General features: G+C 34.3%; 1 protein-coding gene across 1 annotated transcript in view; it reads left to right on the top strand.

Annotated features, from left to right (window-relative positions):
- Positions 1 to 22066, top strand: part of EFCAB13 (EF-hand calcium binding domain 13) — a 96576-nt gene that overhangs the window by 20845 nt on the left and 53665 nt on the right. Inside the window, exons 7-10 of the mRNA XM_070482180.1 lie at positions 7693 to 7836; positions 12300 to 12371; positions 18375 to 18869; positions 20956 to 21093. Of these exons, the coding sequence (XP_070338281.1) occupies positions 7693 to 7836; positions 12300 to 12371; positions 18375 to 18869; positions 20956 to 21093 (849 nt within the window). The remainder of the gene's footprint in view (positions 1 to 7692; positions 7837 to 12299; positions 12372 to 18374; positions 18870 to 20955; positions 21094 to 22066) is intronic.

Here is a 22066-nt window from a genome sequence, read left to right on the forward strand (position 1 = left end):
TTGCTGTTAGAAACAGTGTTCTCTCTCTCTTTCTGTCTCTTATCAGACAAAGATAGATAACTAAAATTGAAATTGCTAGGTCAAAGAGTGTGAACTTTTTAAGACTTTTAGATAATATTGTTATTAGAAATTCAAAGCAACAAAATTTAAAACTTTAGATATTCAGGCCTTTACATACTGTCTCTTGCAGTCACCTGGATTTACTGTTGGGGAAACAGAGGGATAGAAAGGTGAAGCGTCTACTCCAAAGCCATACAATCAATTTTAGATGACATATGTTAATTTAAACCTTTGTTATTAATTTTTACATTGAAAATAATGTAACCCTACACTGAAATCTTGGTAATAAATGTAAATACAAGAAAAAGTTTAGTAACTGAGCATGGAACGTGTCCTAAAGAAAAGGTTTGTTTTTGTTTTAATATTTTTAGCTTACAGAGGTTTATAAATTACAAAATGAAAATTATCTCGTCACTCCAGTCTTTCTCTACACTCCCTAGTGGTAAACATTGTTAATAATTTGTTGGGTATCCTTCCTGTTCTTTTGTTTTATATATGTATATATAAGTTTTAATTGGTGTCCTACTGATTCATGGTGAAGTTGCCTCTAGAGTTCTGCTATTAAAAACAATGCTACAAAGAATGTCCTTTTAAATCAGTTCTTGCACATTTGTGTAAATATTTCAATAGGATAGATTCCTAGAAATGAAAAATCCGGGTCAAAGGGTATGCACATCCCCATAGGAAAGTGATTTATCTCAAATTACATTATTTTTTCCAGTTTTATTGAGATATAATTGACAAATAAAAATTGTTTACATTTGAGGTCTACAATGTGATGATTTGTTCTACATTTACATTGTGAAATGATTACCACAATCAAACTAAATAACACATCCATCACCTCACGTAGTTATCATTTTTTTTGTGTGTGGTGAGAACAGTTAAGATCTATTCTTTTGGCAAATTTCAAGTACACAATAGAGTGTTATTAACTGTAGTCACCAGGCTGCACACTAGATTCCCGGAACTTATTCATCTTATATGTAAAGTTTGTATCCTTTGACCAACATCTCCCCACTTCCACCACTCCCTACCAGTCCCTGTCAACCACCATTTTACTCTCTTCTTCTATCAGTTCAACATTTTTAGATTCTACATATAAGTGAGATCATACAGTATTTGTCTTTCTGTGTCTGGCTTATTTCCCTTAGCATAATGTCCTCTAAATTCATGCATGTTGTTGCAAATGTCAGAATTTCCTTTTTTGTGGCTGAATAATATTCCTCTGTGTGTGTGTGTGTGTGTGTGTGTGTGTGTATCACATTTTTTAAATCCATTCATCCATCAGCGGGAACTTAGGTTGTTTCTATATCTTGGCTATTGTGAATACTGCTGCAATGAACGTTGTGTAGATATCTCTTTGAGATTGTGCTTTTATTTCCTTTGGATATATACCCAGAAGTGGGGTTGCTGGATGATATGGTAGTTCTCTTTTTAAATTTTTTTGAAGAACCTCCATAATGGCTTGAGATTCATCAGTGCTTTTATGTGTATCAATAGTTCATTCCTTTTTATTGCTGAATAGTATTCTATTATATGGATATATCATAATTTGTTTATCTATTCACTAATTGATGGACGTTTGGGTTGTTTCCATTTTTTGGGTATTACAAACAAAGCTGGTATAAACATTCATTTTTGTGTCTTTGTGTGGTCTTATGCTTTCATTTATCTTGGGTAAGTACCTAGTGGTAGAATGATTGGGTCATATATTAGGTATATATTTAACTTTTTTAGAAACTGCTAAACTGTGATTGCAAAGTGATTGAACTATTTTACATTGCCACAAGCAATATATGAGAGTTTCAGTTGCTCCTCATCCTTCCCAATCCTGAAATTGGTCAGCCTTCAAAAACTGTAGCCATTCTAGTAGATGTATGATATTATCTCATTGTGGTTTTAATTTGCATTTCCTGAATGAGCAAATGATGTTGAAGACATTTTTATGTGCTTATTTGTTATCTGTATATCTCCTGCCCATTAAAAAAATTGTTTGTGTTCTTATTCTTGCATTTTGAATGTTCTTTATATATCCTGAATGCAAGTCCTTTATTGGATATGTGGTTAGCAGATGCTTGTTTTTTTATTCTTTTGAGAATGTCTTTTGAAAAGCATAAGTTTATACTTTTGATGAAGTCTTGTCTACAATTTTTTGCTTTTATGGATTGTGCTTTTGATGTTTTATCTAAAAGATTTTTTCCTAACCCAAGGTTGCATAGAAGTCAGAAAACAAGTCAAAGTAGTTGATTGAAATTTGTATAGATGTTTCATTGTTTTTGAAGGAAAGGAGAAACCACTCTCAGGTTGTTACACTGAAAAAGATGTTTTGAGGCAAACAATTTGACAAACTTTCTCAATACTGGAGAAAGTGCTTTTGTGGTTTGGAAATGAGAACAACCAAGTTTTGTCAGTTTTTCTGCAGGTAGAAGCCACAGGCCACTGGAAGCACTGAAGTGTTCTTTTATAGGTTACTTTGGTCAGATGACGTTAAATTTGAATGTGGATTTATAATCATTTTCTTCTAGAGATAGATAACATTGATGTAAACTCTTCCAAGTTGGCCTCATTTACTTAATGACAAGAGGGAAATGACTTCATAGTTATTTAACTTGAAGAGTCTTGAAAAATTCAGATGTTCTTTGACACAGATCTATGCTTATCTAGAAAATGAGATTTAAGAGCCCTGATTCTCTGCTTTGGCACACTTTGTAAGTCTGGATTTTCAGCTCTAGTACCTATCAGAGAGGACCTGTGCAATATCATGCAAAAAACCACTCCATAATTTCAACTTCTCATTCAAGCCAGACAAAAACTTCTTACTGAAATTTTCATTTGTACAATTTAGGTTTCTTTTTTTTCTTTTAAGAAATAGCCATTACTTTTTGCTTGAAAAAATGAGATGATATTTTTGGGTAAGAATTGGTTTAATATTGTGCAATATTTTGTGCATTTGTTTCAATACATTGTGTGTGTGTGTGTATGTGATGAGAGAGAAGGAGAGAGAGGAGAGTTGTAGTGGTATGAGGCAGAGCTTTCATTAGAGTCTTAACTGGATTCATAATATCCCCCAAAACCACTGGTATAGAGGGCTTTTCTAGAACATGGTGAAATCAGCCTTATCTTTTTAAGGTAAAACCATTATGTATGTAAAATTGGCAAGTTGAATGTATTTTCTACACCTAATTACAAATATAAAAATGAGAGCCTTGAGCAAAGAGCACTGTAGTATCTCCAATTCTAGTCTATATCATCATTATTGCTGCAACACCATTTACTATATAATTATAATATGTAAATATTTTTCTGATAAGTTTTCTTTTTTACATTCTATATTGAATTCTAATTTTGACTGCTTTTGTGTGTAGACTATGGTATTCTAATATCAGTTAATTCTTTTCACATCTTTAGTTTGCATTTTTGTCTTATGTTCTCAGCGAGTTTACTCTAAGTTTGCTGATGGAGTTTTTTTCCTTTTGTTTCTGAACCATTCTCATAGTTAATGGAATGCTGGATTTTTCAGATTTCCTTAAGGCTGTGAATGATGTTTGTTATTTGGTCTCTCAGGATCCAGGTAAAAAGATGATTTTTCAAAATTATAGAAGAGAATTATTTTGATAGTAACTGATTTTAGAGTGAGTAGTTTTATGAATTTATGTTTTTTTCAGAATCTGTTAACTCCTTGTTTCCCCAGTAGTCTAGGTTGAGAAAAATTAGACATGAGTTATTTCATAAAAGGCATTACAAAACTTGGGTCACTGCCATGGCATCCTAATTTTCTATCTCCAGTCTCCACTTTTTTTCTGCACATGACTGCTAGACTAATTTTCTTAAAAGACAATTTTTGTCATGTCATTCTCCTACTCAAAAATTTAGATGCTCTTCCTATTATCAAATGAATCTAGTCCAAACTCTATGTTTGATGTCCTTACCTCTTCATAATTTTGCTTGCTTTTCCCAGGCAGGAACCTCATGCTCCTGTAAATCTCCATACATGCCAATTTTATTCTTGCTTCCTTGCCTCTGTTCATGTGCTTTTTAATTCTTTGTTGGTCACACGTCTGTTTTCTTTTCTACCCTTAACAGTACTTTCTTCACTGTCTGGAATCTACTTGTATTTCTCCCTAAAAATTTCAGATGCTGATGGGTCTCCTAATAACTTTTAGTTTACACTACATATAAATTGTAAAGAAAGTTGTTGGAAGGACTATTCATGTTAATAACAGAAATAGTGTTTCCAAAAGTCTGAGATTTCTAGTGTTCATGACCTAATTTTAGCAGTTCTTTGGTTTTTCCATTAGGCAAGATCAAGTTCCTATGATCAGTCCTTGGGATTATGTATTTTTATAATCAACCAGACTGTGTTTACTTAGAATGTGAATGTGATAGTCTTCATATTGCTAGAGCAAGCAAGAGGCAAGAAAAACTCTTTAATGTTTATTTATTCATTGATGTAATAAGTGCTATTAAATGCCTACCATGTGCAGCAATGAAGAATATAGATATGACGCTTGGCTTGCTTTTTCTTTTTTAATTCCTTACTTCCTACTTGGCATTTTGATTAACTTCTATGACATTGGTTTTTTCGTAGTTCTCCTTTGTCTACTTGGTTTTTGACTTACAGCTTTTTCCTGACTATAGATTTGTATGTGGGTTTGGACTGCTAAGTACTGCCTGCTTATTGAACCACAGTTGAGGATAGCTTATTTACTCCCATATATTCTTTTGTTTTTCAAGTCCTGGTTTCCTATTTAGACCTTATTTTCTGTTTATGACCATATGGCCTGAGACCAATCAAGAAGTCCTAAGTTTCGTTTTTTCCTTTTAAAACAACACATATAATCCTTGAATATGTTATTTTTATAAAATATCCAAGCAATATGTGTATAAAAATGTGAAAGACCCTCTTTAATCCATCCTAAATTGTTACAGTTTAGTGTTGACCTTAGAACCATTTTTATATGCAATTATGAATATCTATATCTATCCATATATGTTTTGTAAGACAAAATGAGTTATCAGCTTGTAGGCAGAGGAGAACAAGAGGACCTAGATCTCATTGAGGCTAGTAAAAAGACCAAAGTATACAGTTGGGAATCAAGAAACCTCCAGAAAATGAAAGGGAAAAATAGAAATTTCTTTAAGGGAGAGAGATTGTGCTATATACATTATTGTCTAGCATGTTTTTTGTTTGTTTGTTTGTTTTTACTGAATAATATGTCTTGGAAAGTTTTCCGTGTCAGTAGATATAGATCAGCTTTTTTCTTTTTAACAGCTACATAGTATCTGAAAAATGTAGATATAGTATAGTTTATTTAACTTTTCCCTTATTATTGAATTTTTAATTGGTCCTAATTATCTTACTATTGTAAACAATTCCACAATGAATATAACTTTCCCTTTTTTTTTTTTGAGGAAGATTAGCCGTGAGCTAACATCTGCCACCAATCCTCCTCTTTTTTGCTGAGGAAGATTGGCCCTGAGCTAACATCTGTGCCCATCTTCCTCTGTTTTATATGTGGGACTCCTGCCACAGTGTGGCTTGATAAGCGATGTGTAGGTCCGTGCCTGGGATTTGAACCCGTGAACCCAAGCTGCTGAAGTGGAGCACGCGAACTTAACTGCTACGCCACCGAGCCGGCCCCTAACTTTTCTTATATTTTTATATTTTATATGTATATTTATTTTTATATTATATATTATATTTATATGTTTGTATGGATCTTTATGATGCCTTTGTAAGGCAAAATGAGTTATCGATTATCAGGCAGAGGAGAATCCGTAGGACTCTGTGTGTGCATTAGGGCATTCCTTGAACATCCAGATAGACAGTTTTTAACTCAACCTTAGTCTTCACTTCCTGCTTGTGTATATCCTCAAAATAAGCCAGGGGTGAGAGTTTAGGACCTTCCCAAGCATGTATACAGCCCTACCCGTGTGTGTGGCCATCTAGATTCCCAGGCATATGTTGAGGCTTTTCAAAGTCCTTATGGATGTCTCATTTTCCAGGTTTTCCTTTTAAGCTTGTTTGTTAGCCTATTGTTTGCTCCAACCATTATCTACCACTTCAAGCAGTTGTCTGTTAAACAATTGCCTCTGATTGGTTTTGGTGAATGCTCCCAGGGAAAAGGCTGTTTGCACTGGGCAAGCTTTGAGTTAGGTCAAATAAAGATAGCCTTGCAAGTAGGATCTTCCTGGGAACCATCAGACAGGTCTAATGATGACAGTTCTCAGGGAATGGGGCTTTGAAGAAGTTGCAGCCTCATTCTTCTCCAATGGCTGTCAGGCTGCTAGTTTTCCTCGTGATTGTAGGCTCTTGTTTTCAAGGTTCCTGGGAGGTTGGGATGGGGAGATGGGAATATAGCAAGTTAACATGCCACAAGCTCACTGTTCTTAGTGAGATTCAGTCATTTTTTTCTTGGAAAAAAACACTCCTTGGATTGCTGTAAGCCTTTGTTTGATTTCCAGAGTTTTGAAAAAAGTTGATTCTGACAACTTTTTCCAGTGTTCTCATTGCTTTTTATGGAGGAAAGGGTTCTCAGAGGTCCTTCCTCTGCCACCTTTGCTTACTTGATCAATAACTGCTGATTGAATGAATAAATCGTTCTCAATTCTTTCTCTTTGACTGCTTATCTAAGGACTTATGGATAATTATGCTTATTGTATCCTAATTCCAAGAAAATCTAGTCTGACTATAAAGTGATTTGCTTTCTGGAATTGTGTTTCCTTATCAAGATAAATTAAGGGATGCAGTGGTCTGAGGAGCATTCATATTTAGCATTTGGACACAGGTATCAATGTTTAAATTTTAAGAAAGACATTTTTTGGGGAAAAATTCTCTTCATTAATATGAGTATGTTCTTCTAACCATGTTCTTTCCAATTCATTTTCGATACTAAGGACTATTAGCTTAAGAATATGAAGTTTCTATGGAGAAATAGAAGACCTTTTAATAATAGTTAAACCATTGCCAAACTCTTTGTAGTATGATAAAAAAATCTGAAGATAAATTTTGTATCTACACCATTCTTTTCTCTTTTATGCTATCTTTTCTAAATTACATTTTTAAGCACTTAATGACTCCCCCCAAATTTTGGATTAAGCTGCCTTGCTATTATAGATTATACCACTGGTAAGAAATTGTTTTAGTTAAAAGTTTTAGCTAAGAGGTGAGTATAGTATAATGATTAATAGCAAGCATTCTGAAGTAAGACTACTAGATTAGAATTCTGGCTTTTCCATTTACTAGCCGTGTAATCAAAAGGGACTTTCTAAGCCTTAGTTTCCTTATCTGTAATGTAGGAATAATGATAATTTCTATATTATGGGCCTATATTGATAATCGAATGAGGTAACCCATAGATTTTAGCACAGTGCCTGGCACACAAATAGCGTTCAATAAATAAAAGCTATTATTTATAATATTATATTAGTAGTAATAATAACAAAAATTACATTTTATACTGGGAATGTGGCCAGAATTGGGCAAATGCCTGCTTGCAGGTAAATTTTTAGAAAACCCTATGCCTATGTAAAGTTATTTTCTCCTGGTAGGTTATTAACGTACAATCAGCTTCAAGAAAGGCTACTGATTCTCATGATACATTAATTTCTTTATTGTTTTTTTTGCAGCATTCAAGGGTGCTTTGAAGATTTTCTGTGGGATAAAAGGTGGTCGAGTTGCGGTTGATGAAGTGGCTGCTGTTTTGGATAGCATGGATATCCCTGTAACCCCTGAAACTTTGCAGGAAGTGATAAAACATGCTAATATTGACAGTGAGTTGTTTGAATTGATATGTCTGTATATCTTTCTTGGATATTAATTTTCTGATTCATCCTTTACTACTTCTTTTCCTTCTTGTTTCTTGCCTTTTGCTATCAACACTGCTTACTGATGTCTGTGGTAAGATAGTGTGGAAAAATTAAAAAGAAATTTCTAAAATTGTTATATTTTGGTATGTTTGGTAAAAGTCTAAGAGAAAAATGGATTTTTTTTTCTCTGCAACCTTATCTCTCTTTTCCAATAATCATTTCTTATCTTTGTGGAGAGGTAGTTTCTGTAGTGTCAAGAGCATTGGCTCCACAAGTTAGGAGACCTGTTTCTTGAATTTTCAATTTTATTATGTAGCTTTGATTACAGAATCTTTCTATGCTATTCAGTTACTCTCTGCAAAATGTAGATTTCTTTAAACATTATAAATATATTTAGCCAAGTGTTTTGCACTACATGTTTACATGTGACTAGGGGATGTCCTATAATAACGGATTGATCAGTGGTTGATTAATTGATTTATCCATTCACTTAATGAGTCAGATAGTCAATCATTTAATATTTATTGTGCCTGGAATTATGTTGAGTGATATACAGATGACTAAAACACACTTCTTGTTCTGAAGGAGCTCACATTCTAGTGTGAAAAGAGTCAAGTAAACTGAACGTTGTGCAGCAAGTACTGTTATAGGGTGCATATAGGCAGCTAGTGCATACTGGAAGCACCAGGGAAAGAGATTCAGAGGAGATGATGTCTGAGCTAAATCTTGAAGAATCAGTAAGGGTTAGTTTGTTGAAGGTGATAGTGAAGGGTAAAAATGATATTTTGGACTGAGGGAATAGTTAGTATAAATACGCAGGAAAATAATTAGACAGGGCATCTTTTCCAGTGGACTTCCACTGTTTTTTGTCATTTCTTACTGATGGCTTTGTAGTGGGCCTTTGGTTGCTGAAATGTGGCCTGGAGATAGAACCAGGCATCATGGAGTTCTACTATGTAGTCATTTATGGTGGGCTCTGGGGTGGTAGACAGGAGTGGAGAGATGTACTGGGGCATGAAGGTGTCTATAAAATAGAAATCTTTAAGGACTAATCTCAAGACATATTATTAAATAGCCTTTAGGGCATGCTCTACCAGAAGGAACAAAAATCATATATGAAACTACTGCAGCACCTTGCTTTTTGGCATATGGAATTCTGGTTTGGGCTTCCAGGTCTCCTGATTTATTTGGGGAGATAGATTGGACAAATGATGCTAATTTCATAGAATTGTAGGAATTAAATATAAACATTTGTCACTGTGTTTGGCACCTAGAACAGGGTCAAGTAATGTGAAACAGAAACCTGAGAACCATCCTTGACAACTCTGTTGTCCTCATGCAATCATTATGAAGTACTGTTGTTTTAAACTCCTAGGTATCTCTTAAATCTTTCTATTTTCCAGCATTACTACCTTAGTCCAAGTTACCATAACCTTTCCTTAGGACCATTTGGAGCTCATCCTAACAGGTCTACCCGTATCCAGTCTTATCCCTCTTCCCTCTTTATGCTGTAGCGAGAACAGTCTTTTCCCAACACATCTGATCATGTTACCCTCCTTGCATAAAATCTAATAATACCTCTTGGGATAAAGAACCCTTTAATGTTGTGTACAAGGCAATGTCTGGCATTTACCCAGATCTTCAGCTTTATCTCAGATCACATTTCCCCCTCACTCTCTGAGAGTTTTCAACTATATACCATGCCCTCTCCTGCCATAGCCATTGCACATGTTCTTTTTTTTTCCTGGAGCATTCCTTTTCTCTCAGTTAATTCCTACGTATACTTTAAATCTAAACTCAACTCTATTCTTTAGAGATATTTCCCTGACCTCTCTGACTGTGTCAAATTCTCATATTATACACTCTTACAGCATTAATCACAGTTGCAATTTGTATTTTTAATTGTTTTATTAAAATCTGTATCTTATATAAGACTAAGCACCAGGAGAGAAGATATCATATCTACTTTTGCTCAATATTGTATCCTGAGTACCTATCACAGTGGTTTTGGCATATATTAACTGCTCAACAAATATCTATTGAATGAATTAGTAATTCTTACTCCTTATTACACCTCCTCTGATCAGAGAGAACAAGATTTCTTCATTTTGTCATATTAATAGGCTGGCTGCAACTTAAGGCAAAATTTCTCATAAAGAATATCCTTGTCTTTTGACTAGAAAAATCATTTCTGGAGAGAGTATTGATTTATGTTCATTTAGCAAATGGTCTGGAGTCTGAGCTATTTTATTTAAATAGTAGAGGAAAGGACAGCTCCAGAATGCCAACAGATATGGGTCACCCAGGTTGGTTTTTCGGAGTAGAGATGACAGGTGGAGAATATGTTCATCTTTATAAGTGTTCATAATGAAGAGGAAAGAATTATGCTATTGGAATTTTCAGGAAAGTTCAATAAGCGTTTGTTTCATTAAGATATGGCAAGAGGAATATGAAACAGCACTTGATGGCATTTCTGGGAGTGTCAGGTATTTTGGTTTCTGAAATAGGATATTGGTGCAGTAGTTTTTCTCTCATGGAGATTAGTGATCTGGAAGTTGAACTGGATGAAAAGTAGTGACTAGTACAATTTTTACTAGAGGAGGCTTTTGATATTGTGGGCCTATCTGAAGATTATAGAAATGTAGTGTTAATGGTTACTTAACACCTTCAAAGTAATGTTGCCTTGAATATGACCTTGATGATTAGAATAATTTTTTTTCTCACACTAGGTGGTTGTATTTTCCAGGTTGGATTTCCTCCAGAATTACATATATAAGAGTGGGAGGCTGTTTTGAGCTTCACTTATGAAATAGATGGTACCTATAACCATATTGGTTGCATCAGTCTCAACCAGGAATCATTAGTTAACGTTTTGATAAGCCAGATAGGGGCCAAAATAGTAATTTTAGATTCTGGAATGGTTCTCTGGCTACCTGGGACTATTTAAATAGGTATATTTGTTTGAGAATTTTATGATAGATATCTATTATTGCCTAGAAGCAAGGAATAAATTTTGAGCAAGAGCTAGTGAATCTGTATAAATGGTTGGCTACTGCATTCTCATTGGTTGATGTTGGACCTCTGTCCAGAGAAGGGAGTTTTCTAAGTGGAGAACAGATAAAAACAATATGGCCTTCTCCTCTGGATTAATGTATGTATGGTCTATAGATTACTTTTCAGTGATTAAGTCCAAGGATGTGAGGGCTGAGGGCTTGGGTTATTTTAGAACTTAAGCTATGATCTAAGAACTTGGGACATGGAATCAGACTACAGTAAGTGTCAGGAATTCTCTGGGGAGCCTATGGGAGGTGTTACAATCATAATCAAGAACAGAATGAGGATAAATGCCAAGGAAATAAGAAACCAGAATATAGGAAGCAGTTCCTAATCAGAAGACAACTGAGCATCAATTTGGTCTAGCACTTCTTTGATTCAGTCAAGTACGTGTTTGCTTTGTGGCAAGTTAAAGGATTGTACCTGGCATAGCTTACCAATTTTCAAAGAATCAGAGTGAATCAAACTTGCCTTACACCAAAACTATGCTATGTATAATCCTTCTTTGACTCAGAAGGTACTTTAAAAACTTGCATCTTTTTTCTGAGTCTTCACTGATGCATATAATTGAACAGTTGATTTATTATGAATAGACTGAAGAACAAATCCAGTATTTTTATAGATAGGTAAATCAACTCCCAGTTTTTTTTAACCTTGAATGGCAAGCAAAGTCAAACATTTGGAGGCAAGAACTATTTTCTACCTCTGTGCCCAATTGGAATGACATTATTCAAGGTCACTGCATATGGACCCATCCTCTGTCACGCATTGTCCAAGAAGAAAATGGTCTTAGGCAGGGGCAGGGGCAGGAATGGTAGGAAGTTATAATTATGAGAGTGCTGGGCATGTAGAAGGTGAGTAAGTGATTTTCTGCTATTTACAACATAGATATTGCATTGTTCTTTACAGCCTTCAGTATATTTCGTTCATTCAAAAATCGTTTTTAAGTGATAGGAAGTAGATAGTTTGCTAGGCATTGGGGAAACAAATGACAGACACATCCTTTGCTCTTGAGGAGCTCACAATCCAGTGAGGAAAAAAAAGGTAAATATTTGAAATACTACGTATAATAAACTCTCAAAAAAGTGTTTGTTAAATGAATAAAATATTTGAGCTTTGAGGCTTAAAATGTGAATGATTTCTTTTGATGGGAAATTCTTTTGTTAAGGAGTAAAAAATGGTAGTTTTAGTTTAGTGTTTCAGTGTGTAATGAGTTATTAATACAATTCCAGATATTATTAAAAACTTTTAGCAGCTGGCCCTCTCTTCCTACTTCTACACATTTCTGTCTTGTTTTCATATTAGAATAAGATGGCAGCTATATTTATGTTCAAAAGAAAAGACAGTATTTGAACTTATTCTTTTTATTACAGATAACCACATGGTGAATATTGGAGATATTATATTTACTTTGGGTGAACTACAGCAACAGTATGAGGATGTTTGTAAGTGAGCTCTTGTTGCGATAGCTCGTTTTGTTTATAAATAAATTAAATCCTAATTTATAGTTTTATTATACAGGTTTTGAAAGCCTTCTCTGAACCCTTTTCTCTAACTTTTAAATAAGGGAGATAAAAATTTAATGTAATGCCCTAAATATACCTAATCAGTATTGATTATATAATGACTATCTCATTTTTCTATTTTGAGATATATCTTTCCCTTAATATTTTACTATCTAGAGTCAACTTTAGAACACAATCGTAACACAAAAAAAGATAATATTTAATTTGCAATTTGTGGGTCATTCTGATATCCTGACATCTATCATTTAAAACATTTTAGTATGTTCTTCGCTATCATTCTTTATTTAGTTTAGTTTTTCTTCATTAAGTACATTGTTTTTGATCTCTTCCTACTGCACATCATGTCACTCCTTACTCTTTCTCTCATTTGTCCAAATATCATTAAGTCAAGATTATCTATGTACATAGTTTTAAGAATTGTGTGGTTCTATAAAGCTTGCTATGAAAGAACAATCTCTTGCTTGATCCTCCCCTCAGCTTCTCCAGAGGCACATTTTAAATGTTTTAGCTGATTACTTGATACTTATCTTCATGACTCTAAATAGCATGTTTATATTGTTACTTGTTGATTTCTAAAATTTTGGGTAGATGCGGTAAACTTCCTGCTATGGAAAGTAAAGATTTAGTTCTGTTTCATCTTCCCTGTCCCCACCACATCTACTTCCTATACCTGTCTTCCCCCATACCTATCCATCCCCCAATAAAGTTATATGGTAACTTGATTAATTTTAATTCAGTGTTTATATTAATATGTTTAATGCTGAGCCATATAGTATCTTGTGGTTACTTTCTTTCTTTGTGCAATTTTTTTCGTTTTTGAATTGATAATTGTCTTCTTTATTTATTTGCTTGGTTTTTTAAAAAGTATGTTTATTATTGATCCAACCCCAAACTCTGCCTGCTGTCTAAATATCCTCTCCATAAGTTTGGATGCATCAGGTATTTTCTCAGTTTTGTCTTCTTAAAGAAATCTTCCTTAGTGTTCTGATATTCTTCAATGTGGATTTGTTGCCCTCCACATCTCCTGTTCGGCTCTCATCCTGGGATCTCCCTTAACATTCTGGAGACTTTTCACTTCTCTCATCCTCTATTAGACTCTGGCCTCATGTTTGATTGATAGTTTGACTGAATATAGAATTCTAGATTGGAAATAATTTTCCCTCAGAACTTTGGATTTTCTAATTTTCAGTGTTTGTCAAAGTCCAAAGTTCTTCTGATTCCTGACCCTTTGTATGTAACTGATTTTTGTCTTTGCAAGCTTATTGAATGTTTTCTTTGCATCTAGTGTTCTGAAATTTCATGATGTACCTTGAAATAGGTTTCTTCACAATTGTACTGGGCTCAGTGTCCTTTGATTCTGGGAAAGTAAAACAATTTGTTGATGATTTCCTTTCCTCTATTTTTCTCTTCTCTCTGGAACACTTATTATTTGGATATTTGATATGCTGAACTGATTCTCTCTCTCTTTTTTTAAAAATCTTTTTCTCTTGCCTCTTTGTTCTGCTTTCTGGGAGATTTCTTAACTTTATCTTCCAACTCTTCTATTTAGTTTTTCATTTGTAGTTTTTTGATTTCCAAGAACTTTTTTCCCCTCTGAGTATCATTTTATTATAACATCTTTTTATTTCTGGACATTCCTGTTTTTCCATGGACATAGTATCTTCTGTTGCACTAAGGAAATTGATAACGTTTTTAAAATTTTCTTTTTCATTCATACTCTGCTTCCTCCAAGTTATTTTCCTCTGATTGTTTGCTTTTCATCTTAGAGGCATTCCTCAACTGTATGGTGATCTTTGATTGTTGGCTCATAATTGAGAATGGTGAACTAAAAAGCTGTTTGGAAGCTCTGAGACTAAGGGTGAAACTAGTTGAGTATCAGCTGAATACTGTAGGGTAGTAGTTCTTAACTAGAGGTGATTTTGGGACTCCACTCCCCCCGCCCCCCACCTCCAGGAACATTTGGCAACACGGAGACGTTTTTGGTCATCACAACCTGTGTTATTGGCATCAAGTGATTAGAGGCCAGAGATGCTTCTAAATGTCCTACAATGCACCAGACAGCACCTCTCAATAAAGAATTATCTGTCCCCAAATGCCAATACTGCTGAGGTCAAGAAACCATGCTATTGGGTGATCTAGCTGGGCCATTTTCCTAGAAGACCCTTCATAGCACTATCTTTAGGACTTTTTCCCTTTCAAGATGGTTAGAGCGTTCAAAGAAGAAGCTTCTAATATGTTTCCTGGAGGATAATTTGTTTTTACCAGAGTTCCAGATGTTTAATGAGACAAAAGGACTAGAGTTCCCATTATTTAGTGGTAATAGTCATGTAACCCTTCCTCCTCATTCTTCATATAATACCTCTACCCTCTATTGTGTTTAGTATTCCCTAATCCAGAGACTGTGTGTTTAACCTTCTCTAATGAATTGTCAGTCTTCTACTGGGGTAGGAGAAGGTCAATATCTGGCTATGTGAAGGGAATCTAGGTATCTAATTACTACTTAAATGGACTTTTAACCAATCCTTTATTTTTAGCTTTACTTTTAACCTCACTTTCACAGGCATCTAAACACCACTAATTTTTGAGAATTTGGAGGTTTTGTGTTATGAATTGGATTGCTTCTTGACTTTCCCCATTCTGGCTTAGGATTCATCATTTTTAGGTCTACTAAGTTCATCAGCTTGCCAACTTTCAAAATTTTATTCCAATTGTTTCTTTTCATGTTCTTTTTGCTATTATGGACTTATGATGTTTAAAAAATTCCTTTAGTTTTAATGGGGTTTTTGAAGGCTGATCAATTTGCCAGCATTACCTGAAAGTTTCAAAGTTTATTTTGAATTCTAACTTTCTCTCTGGTATAAAAGTTTTTCATTCATTTTTCTTTTGCTATATAGATATTACTGATAATCACATACCTACTCTCATGCGTAATTCTAATCATTATGTCATTTTATTTCTTGTGTGTCTTTGGTGACTTTCTTCTAGTTCTATTACTGAGAAAGGAGCATTGTCTCCAAATGTAATTGTGTATTTGTCTAGTTCTCCTTTCAGTTTTTGGTTCATGCATTTTGAATTTCTGTTGTTAGTTGCATTCACATTTAGGATAGTTACATCTTCTTGGTGAAGTGACTCTTTTATCTTTGTGTAATATGTATGTAATCATTGGTAATTTTCCTTGCTCTGAAGTTTGCTTTTTCTGATATTAATATAAGCACTCCAGTTTTCTTTTGATTGGTGTTTACATGGTGTATATTTTCATTCCTTTTACTTTTAATCTTCCTATATTATCATATTTGAAGTATTTTGTAAAGCACATAGAGTTGGATGATGTTTTTGTATTCATTCTCATATCTTTTAGTTGGAGTGTTTAGACCCTTTATATTTAATGTAATTACCTATATGTTCAGATAAAGGTATACCATGTTATTATTATTTTTTCTATTTGTTCCTCTGTTTTTCAACCATTTTCTGCCTTCTTTTGGTTTTTTTGAACTTTTTTATTATTCTTTTAAAATTTATCTATATATATTTTCACTATATTTCTGCATTTCTTCAGTGGTTGTTCTAAGGATTACAATATATGTGCTTAACCTTTTGCAGTGTACTAAAAGAAATATTTTACCACTTCAAGTGGAATATAGAAATTTTACCATTACATAAGTCTCTTTACCACTCCACCTTTATCTTGTGATTTTCTTATGTATTACCACTACATACGGTGAAAATGCCATCAGACAATGTTTATAAGTTTTGCTTTCAATAATCAAACATATTTTAAACTTTCAAGAGGAGAAGAATAGCATATTGTGTTTAACCACAGCTTTACTGTTCATTATTTCTTTTCCTTCATTCTTGACTGCCCAGATGTCTTTTGGGTATGATTTCCACCCTGTATGAAGAACTTCTTTTAGTAAATTTTTATTAAGAGCAGATCTACTAAAAATGAATTACCTTAATTTTTCTTCATCCAAGAATATCTTTATTTTCTATAATTCCTGAAGGATGGTTTCATTGAATTTAGGATTCTGGCTTGACAGTTATTTTCTTTCTGCACTTTAAAAATGTTGTTCCTTTTATCTGGCTTCCACAATTTCTGATGATAAATCTGATGTTATTTAAATTATAAAATGTGTTGTTTTTATCTGGTTGCTTTCAAGATATTTTCTTTTTTGTGTGAGGAAGATTCAGCCTGAGCTAACATCTGTTGCCAGTCCTCTTCTTTTTGCTTGAGGAAGATTAGCCCTGAGCTAACATCTGCGCCAAAATTCCTCTATTTTGTATGTGGGATGCCTCCACTGCATGGCTGACAAGTAGAGTAGGTCCACACCTGGGATCCAAACCTGTGAACCTGGGCCACCGAAGCAGAGTGCATGGAACTTTAACCCCTTGGCAATGGGTCTGGCCACTTTTTTGTCTTTAGTTTTTAGGTTTGGGAGTGGATTTTTTTGTTTATCTTGTTGGGATTTACTGAGCTTCTTCAATCTGTCTTTTGCCAAATTTGGAAATCGTTTTTGTTATTATAACTTCAAATGTTTGTTCTATACAACACTCTTTCTCCTGTTCTTTTGCTTACTGTCCTGTGCTGCCTGTTGTCCAATGTCTGAAAACTGTACTTTTTCATATATCTTGTCCAATTTTTTAGTTGTTTAAGGCTGGAGGGTAAAGTTGCTCCCTATTATGATGTCTTGGCCTAGAGAAGAAATGTCAGGAGCCGGCCCAGTGATGCAGTGGTTAAGTTCACACGTTCTGCTTCGGCGGCCCGGGGTTTGCTGGTTCAGATCCCGGGTGCAGACCTATGCGCCTCTTGTCAAGCCATGCTGTGGTAGCCAACCCACATATAAAGTAGAGGAAGATGGGCATGGATGTTAGCTCAGGGCCAGTCTTCATCAGCAAAAAAGAGGAGGATTGGCAGCGGATGTTAGCTCAGGGCATAACTTCCTCAAAAAAAAAAAAGAAGAAGAAATGTCAAAGCCTTCATTTTTTTACCCATTCACTAGCCTATTTCTTTTTGATAGGTAGCATTTAAAGATCCATGTTACCATTTTTTAAAGATTTCCAGACTATTTACACCTAAAACTAATACAATGTTATATGTCAATTAAAAAATAAATTATTAAAAAAATATTTCCAGGTGTTTAAAATCCAAATATTTTCATTCAATTTTTCGTTCTAATAGATTAAACTATGAAACTTTTCATTTTCTCTATGTGAAATGTCTTCATAGTCAAGATTGTATTGCTACTCTGTTGAAGTCTCTTGTTTTCTTTGATTTTATAGGAGCTTGACCATCTCATAGAGTTGTTTTGAGAATCAAGTATTGCAACATTTGAAATGCTTTAAAATGTGTTATTCAAGTGTAAGGTACTATTCTGAGCCATCACATGAATTTTGTAAATGAAGCCCCGCTTGGGACATTGTATTAATATTTTTCTGGAGATGTTATTTTACATACGAAGTTATTTTTCCCCCACAAGTACTGAGAATATTTAGGAGAGAAATTATTTGTATTCTAACTTTATAAATAAAAACTTCCACTCTACAACTTCCTCATAGTTCTGCACCCTCATAACTAAAGGATTTGTATCTGTATTGGCTTATTAGTTTGTTATCTTGCTAAATTGGGAAAGAGTAGGGGATGAGAACCTTGAGCTTCAGTAGGATATCACTTTAGATTTGGTATAACTTTGAAGATCTTTGGATGGAAGTATTTAAATATATTAAACCAGCAAATTCTAATAAGCCTAGTTAATAGTTCAATCTTTTGGTCATCAGCTTTGTTAGTTTTTTCAACTTAGTAACTTTGTTTTATGTATTTAGGCAACTAATTTCTTGAATAGCTTTCGTGAAGACTTAGTTGTTATTTTTTAAATATTATGGATTGTACAGGTAAATCAAATAATTGAACATATTTCTCTTGCTTAGCAATTATGGAAGGATCAGCCTTGGATGAAACTACTTCAAAGAGAAAGTTATCAAATGTGTCAGGATGCTATCTACAGTATAGGAAGAAAAACATTTTCTCTTCTAGACAACCTGAACCATCATTATCCCAAAAGATAATTAGGAAAGGCCCCCAAGATTGTAAAATTATGGAAGAGAATGATGACTTTGAATTTAAAAGATCAAAAAATACTTTGCAAATGAGAAAATTCCTGGATGACGTTGACAGCAGTGATGTAGGATTCCAGGAACCATATGCAAAGGATGGCGTAAACTTTGACAGAAGTTCAGAGAAGATGGAAATTCATGACTCAAAGTCTAAACCACAAAACTTGAAGAGTATTACAAGCCTCAAAAAGTCTCTGGATAAAAGTGATATATTTAGTACCCCAAAACTTCAGAAGACAGCTGTGAGAAGGCATTCCAGCCTTCTAAAACAGATTTCATCTAAGGAAAAAATTGTAATTAATGCTCTGGGTCAGTATCTATATATCTAAGTCAAAATCTAGGTCCTTGAGTTCTTTAGTCATCACAGAAACAAGCTGAATTAACCAGTTATTAGATAGTTATAGGCATTTCAGTTGTAAATACTCTGGATAACTACCACTTCTGCTACATATGCCAATGGATACAGTACTGTGGTTTTGATGGTTGTTCCTTTCCAGATGCTCCCTTTTTTGGGAGCCTAACTTTGGCTGAGAAGCTTATTCAGTGATTAATTTGAGTCATTCAAGTTCCGTAGAAAGTAGAGGCCTTGTTTTCCTTTGGAAATGCTTGTTTTGTAATTTATTTAACCAAGTATGTAAGAAGTCTATGTGAAACTTTTGCTCAGAGTTCCATACTTTAAATATATGATAGCCATAGTACTTCAGGTATTATCTCTTATGGATGTTGGAATATCAAGAGAAAGTAATTAACACTATACATCTCAGGTCCCCAAGGTTTTATGGTCTTCCTCAAAGATGAGCGGTGATTTCCCAACCAATATGTTTTCCCCTTCTGTGCTGGTTTTATCATGGAAGTACTGTGTATGGATCCTAATTAAATACTCCTTCCTGTAGTCCTTGGCTGAAGTTACTTAAGTTATGTTTACTTTCTTTAAAGAAACTTACTGACCTTTTTATTGCATTTATTGTTGAATGTAATTGTTAAAATGAGTGCTTAATGAAAAATTAGTGATTCTTGTACACTAATGGATACTTTAAATGTCAGTTGAAAAAGGAATATAATTAAGGAGGTGCACAGATGTTCATTCTGATTCCCTTACTGATACGCTGCTGTTACTCTGTGCCTCATTTCTATTTCTGAGTTCTTTGTATTTCAATAAGAATTAAAGCCCTGGTTAAAGAAATAATGGAGTAGTAGGCATTTAGCCAGTGGGTAGAAGAGGCCTGCGGAAGAAAGTGGTTATCTACCTTCCTGGTGTCACTTAAATCAAATGATGTCACCTACCACTGCCATACTTAATGTTCTGTATATGGAGAAGTATGAAATAGTTTATCTGGTATAACTTCTCCAAATAAATTGATGGTAAGTGAGCATCTATGAAATGTGACTGCCACTTGATTTACATTTTAAAAACATTTTTAACTTTTCATTTTGAAATAATTTTAAATTCATAAGAATTGTAGGAAAGTAAAAACGTTCCTGTGTACTCTTTATCTAGTTTTCCCAAGTGTTAAGATCCTGTATAACCATCATTTTATATATATATATATATATATATATATATATATAAAACAGTGATCTAAACCAGGAAATTAACACTGATAACAACATTATTTACTAATCTGAAGACCTTATTCAGATTTTGACAGTTGTTCCATGAATGTCCTTTTTCTGGCCCAAGATCTCATCCAGGATCACGTATTACATTTAGTTGTCAGGTGTCCTTAGTCTCCTCTGATCTGGGATGGTTTCTCAATCTGTTATGACTTTGACGCTTTTGAAGAGTACTGACTAGTTGTTTTGTATAATGTCCCTCATTTTGGGTTTTCCTTATGTTTCTTCATGAGTAAATTCAGGTTATGCATTTTTAGCCAGAACACCACAGAAGCAATATTGTATCCATCTCAGTGCATCATATTAGGAGGCTCATGATGGCCATGTGTATCTGCTTCTAGGATTTTATGATTTTGAAGGTTGTGAACTGAAAGCATAGTAGAGTAAAGTGATGGGAAGGGGAGGAACTCTCAATTTTTGTTTGGAATCCTGGAATTTAAACAAAACACATTGGTGTTTTGATCTCTTGAACTTATTCATTATATTTTACTCAGAACCAAGCAGCATTGGCTGGGCCACTGGAACAGGCTGTTCCTCCAAACAGGTAGTTTATAAATGTTTATAGAATTTCAGGATGGTTTTGTGTTTGAGCTATACGAGAAAGATTAAGTATAATATAAGATACAACACAAATATGGAGAGAAAAGCAGTCCTTCTATAAGGTAATCTTAAGTAGATAAAACTTGCTTTCTGCCTACTAGATAGAGATTTTAGGTGCCAATTATTGCTTAAGATACATAAATTCTGCTGCTGAATAGTCCTCCACATTTTGTATATTTAGAAAATGTCAGTGAAGCTATCAGTAAACTCCAAGAAAATTACCTTGCTGCAGAAGAACTTCAGTCCATTTTGCCTTCAATAGGAATTACTTTATCAGATAAAGAGTTCAAGAAGATTGTGACAGATACTACTAGAAACGGTAAGATGGTAATACCAGACTTATGGAAAAAATTAGTTGCTTTTATGGGATAGTATTAAATGTTAGAGTAAGTTCTCTCAACTAGGAATGAAAGAGAATGGGCCATTCTAAAGAAGATTCAGAAAGAACAAAAATAAATAGTAGTAAAAAAAACATTCCTGGAAAGTCTGACCTAATGGATTGGTTTGGAGGGGCTAGGCCTTTCATATCTCAGAATTGTTTCAGTAAGGCTCTTCATCACTATCCCTAGCTATGCCTTCTAGTGTGGGACAGGTACTGGGGAAGGCTGATGCAGTTGTAGAGAGGTTCAGGCAGTAAGACCACAATGTACAAGGGGTACAAAAATCTCTAAGCAAATCCAAGGACAAATAATTGGAGATTCCAAATTGTAGAGAGAGTACTATAGCTAGGAATTTAGGGCTAGTGATACTTAAATAATCAAGGCAGGCAGTTAGCATTTAGATATTAAATGGCATATCCCAGTCACCAGCCTAAGTTCAAGGCAGAGTTTAAGTTTTCAGGAACAGTTTTTATATTAGAGAAGGTGTTTTATCATTCGGCAAAAATTGTCCACAGCAGAAGTTCAGTTGAGGAGAGGGCAGAGGCAACATTTTGAGGAAAGGCTGACTTGGGAATAACGTTAGAAGTGAATTCTTAGAACTTGAGCAAAATTTCTTAGCTAAGGCAACTAGGAAAGAAGATTTAATTTAAAACAATCTAAGGAGCGAGTGCTACTAAAATTATTGAGCCCTTCCTGCTGCTTATCAGGATTGGTATGATCACTGTGGAGGATTTGTATCTAAGAATAGGTAGTTGTTTGGACCAGCTGGATGCCAGGAGTAGGAATGGGGATACTTGGGTCTGTCAGGGCTGGTTAGTATTGTAAAGGTGTGTTAATGGATAGCATATTGACTTGGTTTTCATTATGGTGTGAAATAGACTCCTTAACTTTCTTATGGGCTATCTTTATGGC

This window comes from Equus asinus, chromosome 13 (genome assembly GCF_041296235.1).
Source record: "Equus asinus isolate D_3611 breed Donkey chromosome 13, EquAss-T2T_v2, whole genome shotgun sequence".
Lineage (NCBI taxonomy): Eukaryota > Metazoa > Chordata > Mammalia > Perissodactyla > Equidae > Equus > Equus asinus.